This window comes from Populus alba, chromosome 5 (genome assembly GCF_005239225.2).
Source record: "Populus alba chromosome 5, ASM523922v2, whole genome shotgun sequence".
NCBI lineage: Eukaryota > Viridiplantae > Streptophyta > Magnoliopsida > Malpighiales > Salicaceae > Populus > Populus alba.
In genome coordinates, this window is record NC_133288.1 from 11,099,824 (window position 1) to 11,108,232 (window position 8,409).

Below are 8,409 nucleotides of genomic sequence, written 5' to 3' on the forward strand. Positions count from 1 at the left end.
AGTGCTTTGCAAAGAGGGGTGTAATAAAATCCCCTCATGAGATCACAATAATCTAATGAACAGTAAACAAAATAAATCATAAAGTTTAATTCTTAATCAAATCGATATTAAAAGATGAAATTCAAAGAAAAAAACTACTTAAGAAAAAGAAAAAAAAATCTGAATCAACTGGTTTAACCCGTCAAATATGAGAAAAAAAATGTTGATGCCTTTTAGTTATAGTTAACTGCAATATTTAAAGATGAAATTGGAAGAAAAAAACCAATGAAGAAAAAGAAAAAGAAAATCTGAATCAACGGGGTTGACCTAACAAATCAGGTTATAAAGAAAAAAAAGCCTACATGAAGAAAAAAACTAATAAAGAAATAGAAGAAAAAATCTGAATTAACTGAGTTAACCCTTCAAATTAGGTTAACCAGTGAAACCTGCGATTCGTGTCATGAAAGTTTGATTAGGAAAAAAAAAATTTACGGGTTAACCCCGAATTAACCAGGTTAACCCGTCAAACCCGGAATCTGTGACGTGAAAGTTTGATAACTAAATAGAAAAAAAAATTAATTAAAAAGAAAAACCAGAAAAAAAAAATCCGAGTTAACCCGTCCAACCCAAAATTTGTGTCATAAAAGTTTGATAACTAAATAGAAAAGAAATTTAACATTAACAAAGAAATATATTCATTAAAAAAAAAAATAGCCAAGCCTTTTCACTGTGGGTTAATTATAATATTAAAAGATGAAATTGGATGAAAAAAACTAATGAAGAAAAAAAAATCTGAATTAACTGGGTTAACCCTTCAAACCAGGTTAACCCGTCAAACCTTAGATTTGTGTTGTGAAAGTTTGATAACTAAATAGAAAAAAAAAATTTGACGGGTTAACTCAGAATTAACTGGGTTAACCCGTCAAACAAGTCAAACCCGGGATCTGTGTCATGAAAGTTTGATAACTAAATAGAAAAAAAAAAATAACATTAACAAACTAAATTAAATGAAAAAAATAAATTAAAAAGAAAAAAACCAAACAAAAGACATCAGCCTTTTCACTATGCATTGCACTATGTAGTCTACAGTTAAAGGCATAAAAAAAAAAAGAAAAACTAAAGGCATCAGTCAATAACTAAATAGAAAAAAAAATTTAATATTGATGAACTAAATTAAATAAAAATAAAAAATAAAAGGAAAAAAAACTTATAAGAAAAAAAAACTATTGAAGAAAAAGAAAAAAATATATAAATTAACTGGGTTAACCCGTCAAGCCTGAGATCCGTATCATAAAAGTTTGATAACTAAATATAAAAAAAAATTTAACATCAACAAACTAAATAAAAAAAATTAATTAAAGAGAGAAAAAAAGGCATCAACCTTTTTACCATGAATTCTATTGCGCAATCCACAGTGAAAGGCATAAAAAGAAAGAAAAAAACTAAAGGCATCAGCTTTTTTACTGTGGATTATATATAATATTAAAAGATGAATTCAGAAGAACAAAACTAATAAGGAAAAAGAAAAAAAAATTGAATCAACCGAGTTAACCCGTCAAAATTGAGATTCATATCATGAAAGTGTGATAACTAAATATAAAAAAGATTTAATATTAATGAAATAAATTAAAAAAAAAGATTAATTAAAAAGGAAAAAGCAAAGAGAAAAAAAACCTACAAGAAGAAAAAAAAACTAATGAAGAAAAAGAAAAAAAAATCTAAATTAACTGGGTTAACCTGTCAAACCTGGGATTCGTGTCATGAAAGTTTGATAATTAAATAGAAAAAATTTAATATTAAGAAACTAAATTAAAAAAAAAGAAACTAAAGGCATCAACTTTTTCGAAGTAGACTGCACTGTGTAATCCACAGTAAAAAGCTTAAAAAGAAAAAGAGAGAGAGAAAAAAACAACAAAGGCATACGCCACGGGTTAATTTTATTTTCTTGAATAAAAAATATCAAAAAAAGGTTAAGATCTAAAAGTGTTAGGTCTTTCTGCGAAGATATGCTCAAGAGGCTTTGGTCTAGCGGCGATGCTTAACCCAAGATTAAAATTTATAATATTACACTTAAATGACTCAAGTTTAATTGAGTCTGGCTGCAATACCAAACCCAAAAGCCTTGGATGTGGGTGTGGCTGTAAGATTGTGTCATAAAAAATATGATAATTAAATAGATTAATTAAAAAGAAAAAACAAAGAAAAAAAAAACCAATAGGAAGAAAAGAACTAATGAAGAAAAAAATAATCTAAATTAACTAGGTTAATCCTTCAAACTAGATTAACCCGTTAAACCTAGGATCCGTGTCATGAAAGTATGCTAACTAAATAAAAAAAATTTAACATTAACAAACTAAACTAAATGAAAAAGAAATTAATTAAAAGAAAAAAAACACAAAGAAAAAAAGAAAAAAAAAACCTATAAAGGGCAAAAAAAAAAAAAAAGAAAAAAAAATACAGATAGTTTTAGCATATTTTATAATAATAATAATAATATAATTATCTCCAAGGCGTTCTCTGGTGCAAAAAGAAAGAGATGGGATAGCTGTAACTTGTCGAAAAAAACAGACAGGGAGAAATATGGTAAGGAGCTTGCCACGTAGCCACCAAAACTAATGAAAATAAAACTTTCTAATAAATACATTGAATTCACAGTAAAATCAGCACAGTAATCCACAATGATCTTAAACATAATCTACAGGGATTCACTGAGCAGTTTTAATTCTTTTTTTTTTTTAATAATAAGCGGTGCATGATGTTTGTATCCTCAATTAGACTTGCATTGCATACTCCGTTTCTTTTTGGTAGAAGAGGGGAAGTCAAGAACTCTTGAGGAGAGGAGATGCTCCTGCCACAGGCATATATTCTCAACTAATAAAAGAAAAAAAAAAAAAAAAGGATTTGGATTAGGATTAATGGCTGGCACTAACCTACTCTATTTCTTAGTGTCACTAAAACCAAGATCAAGATTAAAAGTTAAGATCTTCAATTCTTTTTCTTTGTAGGGAGATCTTTTTTTTTTCCCACTATAAACATGCAAAAGACAAGATACACTTCTCTTTTTTTTTAAACCTGCTACTTATCACAAAAATAGTGTTTGATATTGTGATAACGATTGGTTTTTAAAGTTTTTTTTTTTGGAAATTACTTCAAGTATTCAAATAAAATTTAGAAATCAATTTGTTTAAAATATAGCCACAAAACATGCCATGAATTAAGCTTTCATATTAGATGTAACAATAATAAACTACTTCACATGCTTTTATGAGATTGCTCCGAAAGGAGAAAATACCATAATATTGATATTTTTTTTCTTCCACACATCTAACAAAATCTTAATTTGAATATGTAACAATTTCAAGTTGATCATATTTTCTATAAGTGGGCATATAATCATTTTTTCTTTGCGAGTATCTCATTACATTATTTAGCATATGCCTGGCTTTCCATCATCAAAACTAATGTTTGGCTTGGTACAAGTTTGAACATACAACAAGCTCCTAATAATGGATTCACAAGAAATTCCATTTAAATATTTTACAACCTGTAAGTATTTCAACAAGGCCATAAACTTTATTTTGTTTTATAGATTTTAATGCATCTTTCATGGTATCTACTTGTTGTTTAGCCATTTATTAGAATTACTTCTATCAATGTCATGGAAAATAAAATTGGATTATCATCAATTTCTGACTCAAATATAATTTAAAATAATAAACTTTCTTTGTCTTTGAGACCTTATTATTACTATTTTTTGTGGCTCATCTATTATAGGGTCATCAACAATGTTCTCATTGTAAGGTGTATAATCATTAATTATTGCCCTTGATAATTGTTAAACTATTCAATAATTTGAGGAACAACTTTAGAATATACAGAGAGTAAGGGAACTTATACCCTACTTTCTTGAATTCTTATATTACACGATATTTCACTCCCATTAACTTCATAAATTTCAATGAAAATAGTATTTTATGTTTAAACAATTCTTGTGTTATGATTAAGAAAATAAAATCTATACCTTGTATATTTTTTTTGGATAACAAAAGAAGAATACACTAGCTATTCTAATTGAATCCAATTTCTTTTCATGTAAATTATAAATTCTTACTTCTGTATGGCAACCTTAAACATGTAAGTGTCTTAAACTAGGTTTTTCATCCGCCCACAATTCATTAGGTGTTTTGGAATTGCTTTATTAGGAAGTATATTTAATAAATTCCTAACATTTTTCAATATATACATCAACAATGATGTTGGTACAAATGAATGACTTAACATACTCCTAACTATATCTAATAAAGTATGATTATACTTTTCTGTGACTTAATTTTATTATGGTGTACTTAGCATTGTGTATTAAGAATATATGCCACAATTCATAAAGAATTTGGAGAATAAACCTTGTCATTATGCAGTCTCATTATATCTTTCATAATATTCATAATCTCTATCTGACTTGACAACTTTCATATTTATAGTTATTTTTCTTTCAAACTCATTAACAAATACCTCAAAGGCATCTATTGCTTGAGAGTTGTCATGCAACAAATAAACATATCCATAATGTGAGCAGTCATCAATATAGGTTATAATGTATTTTTTTTTTTATTGAAAGAAGTAACATAAAAAAGACCACACACACACATGTATATATATATGATTTCAAGAAATTACAACATAAATAAATCCATAAACTATTATAAGAAACCTTAAATAAATTTGTTTCCAAACACACAAAAGCACTAGCACCAGGCTTAAATTCTTTCACCATGCCTTACATTTCACGCAATCTTTGTGAAAATATCTAGGTTTTTTTTTTATAGAAAATATTACTCTTATCATTTTTATAATTCATTTTAAAAAGACCATAATCAATAGGTAATGAGTTGATAAATTGCACAAGAAAATAGGGGTCCTTGTAAGGGTAATTTTAACAGGGTATGTTCCTGAGAACTTCGCTCAAGTACGAAAGTTTTTTATTGCAGTATCCTGAAGATGTATTAAACTGAATAAAGGCTTGATTGCAAAACATATTGTTGTTCTGCTAATTGAGCTAGGATTCAATAATATAGATCGAGGATCAACATACGTCTCTCTCTGCTAACTAATTGATATGCAATCAACATGGTATCCATGGTTGTCGAGGTCAGGTCAACATGGTATTGCGACTCGCATGGAAGAGAGCAGCCATTCTTTCTGTTTCTCCATGTAAGAGACTTTCAAGACAGTTAAGTGATATCTTCTTTTCCAAACTAAAAAGTGCTCTTAAGATAGGGGATTTAGGCTTTTAGCCGTTTTTCTGGCTGCAATACTAGTAGTTATAAATCTGCTGTAATTTGCCAGGTCCTGTCAGTACTGGGACTAAATAGCTGGTTTCCAACTTTATTTGCTGTAACTAGTTAGATTTTGTCCAAGGCATGAAGATTGATGATACTGTTGTATATGCTATGGTTCTGGTTAGAAATTCTTAGAGAATAGGATCGGTTCGATATGCTGTTTGTTATCAATTTAAGTTGCCAGTTCTTTCAGAACAGATGAGTTTAAGTAGCATGAACTAATGTCGAGTAACCTGTTGGTTATGGTTATAGACTTACAGGGAAAGGCATGATGCTGCTTAGAGATTTACTTGAGGAGAGCTTTCTAACATTTTCGGGTTTTTGTTGCTGGTTTGTATTTTATCACCTATTTATATTTTATTAATATATATATATATAACCTTACTTACTTCTCGAAAACATGCAGCCTTCTCAAAGATCAATCTCCTACATGGATACGAGATATGTGTTTGGTAATGGCCCTGACAACCCTCCAACTGCCTTAGTTCTTGGTCACAACTACATCGCCTCCAGGTTCTACCACCATTCCCCACCAGAGTTAAGAGACCTCCTCTTTCACTTTCCAGGAAAAACACAGGGCACGTCAACCTGATCAGGATTATTTTCATTCCCAATCATCACTTATCAAGTAGCTAGGTCAAGTTAAAATCTTTTGAATTCTCTGTGAACACACATAACAAACTCAATCCATCTCCATTTATTTCTCCTATTTTCTTTTTTCTTTTTCTTTAATAGCCAAAAATGAAAAATACAAACAACCCGAATCCTTCTACAATCTAACACAAATCCGAAGCAAATGCAGCCAAGATGGGCTGCACAACTATCACATACATAATAAGCACACCAGCTAAGGATACACGGCGTATATGCAATCTAAGCATGCTTGCGTGCCAACTCCAGTATAGAATGGCAGAGTTCTGTAGGCGTGGAAAACACAGGCATATGATCTGCAGGAATCTCCATCGCTTCCTTTACCCCATTTTGCTCAATCATCCAGCGCTGAAATGAAGCAGGCATCATTAAATCCTCAGTACAAACAATATAAACTCGCGGCACTGATCCATATCTCTCATCAGTGAACTTCTTTGCCTTGGACAGGCTTTCCACAAACATCGATCCTGGTCTATTTAAGAGCATCTGCAGAGCGAGATCCTGCGAACAAGAACAGTATCATAACTGGTTATTACAATGAAAACTAGTCCAAGATTCATAATTTTTAAGAAAGATTTGTGTACCTCAGCGGAGGAAAGATGAAAGGGCTTGCACTTCATAAACTCAAATCCCATGTGAACACATGTATGCGGTTCTTCGGGGGTTCCATGGAATGAAAACAGAGTGTCTTGCCACTCTTCGTCCCTGGGACCGATTTCAGCAAACTAACAAGGAGGCCAAAATATCATTTTGATGTTAGAACATGATTGATAATGACTTTTACATTTGCATGTGTGTGCATTAAAACCTCATCTTGAATTAAGCAAAAGATTGAAGCTAATCAAGCATCTCCAATACCAATTATCCCTTTTAGCCTTTTGGATCTTTCATTAGATCTTATATACAAGAGGCCGATCTCCCTCATACTCTTCAATAACTAATGTGAGGGTTGTGATTCCATCAGATTTGATACTGTTCGAATTGATATCATCAGTGAACTAAGAAATATTTTGATGAAAAAAGAGAGTCTCAAGACCTTAAAAATTATTCTATTTTCAAAATCGGATTTCGTCAAACCTAGGGTTATTCATAGCATTTACTGGAATGGAGAAACCAAACAAAATAGATCAACCCATTTTCGTGCATGATCATCTTAATTAGAAAGGGAAAAAGGGGTTTTAATAACAGCAACAATAATAATTAGAACAGAGAGGTACCTTTTCTAACATATAAGATGGCTGGTGCACGGTATCAGGCAAGATTGCAGTAAGAAAAACAGCAAGAGAAACCTTCTCTGGGAATTTCTCCATAGCAAAAGCCAGATTCAAGCCACCCAAACTGTGCCCCACCAATACAACCTTTTCATTTTCAGGTAATTTGGCCATGAACTCCATCAAGGGCTCATTATACTGATCAAAAGTGCGAACCTCTTCAATTTTTTGTGTGTTCGCACCTGATGCAGCCATGTCAAGAGCTGTGACACGGTGGCCAGCTTCCTCTAGCCTTGGCTTGACCTTGTACCATATCCAGGCTCCTGCAACTGAACCATGGATCAAAACAAAATGCTTTTTTTGATTGTTGATCTCTACCATTCTTTTGATGTTGTGGTTCGATACTGATATTTGCTTTTGCTCGGTGGAATATAAACGGAGAGAAGACGATCCGAGAAGTTGGAAACGTCCAGTCCAAGTGGCCTATTTTTCATCAAGCACCATCTAGGCCATGATGTAGGCCATGATGTATTCGTTGACAAGTCAGTTATTCTAAAGATGTATTCGTTGACAAGTCAGTTATTCTAGATTTCTTTGGAGGAATATCAGCCATCTCCATGGTCAACAAAGATAAATTATGGGTAGATTCAGTCTATCTTATAAATTCTATATAAATTTATAATTACGAAACAAATAGGTAAATGTAGTAATATTCATCTAGTAATGGATAACGTAAATGAAGATGAAAGTAGCCTTGTTTTTGGGTTATAACGGAGAAGAATAGTTGAGGATCTAAAACTAACTCAAATCCAAAAACAACTCTTCCTTCTTATTATTTTTTTGTTTGACTTTTGGTATTTGATTCTCTTAACAAAAAAAAAAAAAAACGTCATATATAATTAAATTAAATGTAGTCACCTGTCATTAATGTTGAACTTAACACATGACAGGAAGCAATCTTATTATTATTATTATTATTATTATTATGTCTTGAATTTAACACAAATTATTTAAAATATACTCTTATGTTGAACTTAACATGCAATTATTTTGTGTATGATTATACTTTTATCATATATGTATGTATTTATTTATTTATTTTTTGATTAATTTTGGTGTCCGAGTCAGCTTGCTCGTACCTCAATTAATCCCACGAACCCTGAAGTTAACGACCATGTAGGCTTCTAGTAGCTATTATATGAGCAATCATAAGACTCGAACATAATACT

At 31.0% G+C, this 8,409-nt stretch overlaps 1 protein-coding gene across 1 annotated transcript; it reads right to left on the minus strand.

The window, feature by feature from the left end:
• Window positions 1–5,996: 5,996 nt before the first annotated feature.
• LOC118045789 (salicylic acid-binding protein 2) lies at window positions 5,997–7,672 on the minus strand. Its single transcript, XM_035054502.2, has 3 exons — window positions 7,187–7,672; window positions 6,554–6,694; window positions 5,997–6,470 (listed from the first exon to the last, which is right to left on the minus strand). The coding sequence occupies exons 1-3, from the start codon at window positions 7,559–7,561 to the stop codon at window positions 6,192–6,194; spliced, it is 795 nt and encodes a 264-aa protein (XP_034910393.1). The 5' UTR covers window positions 7,562–7,672; the 3' UTR covers window positions 5,997–6,191.
• Window positions 7,673–8,409: the final 737 nt, after the last annotated feature.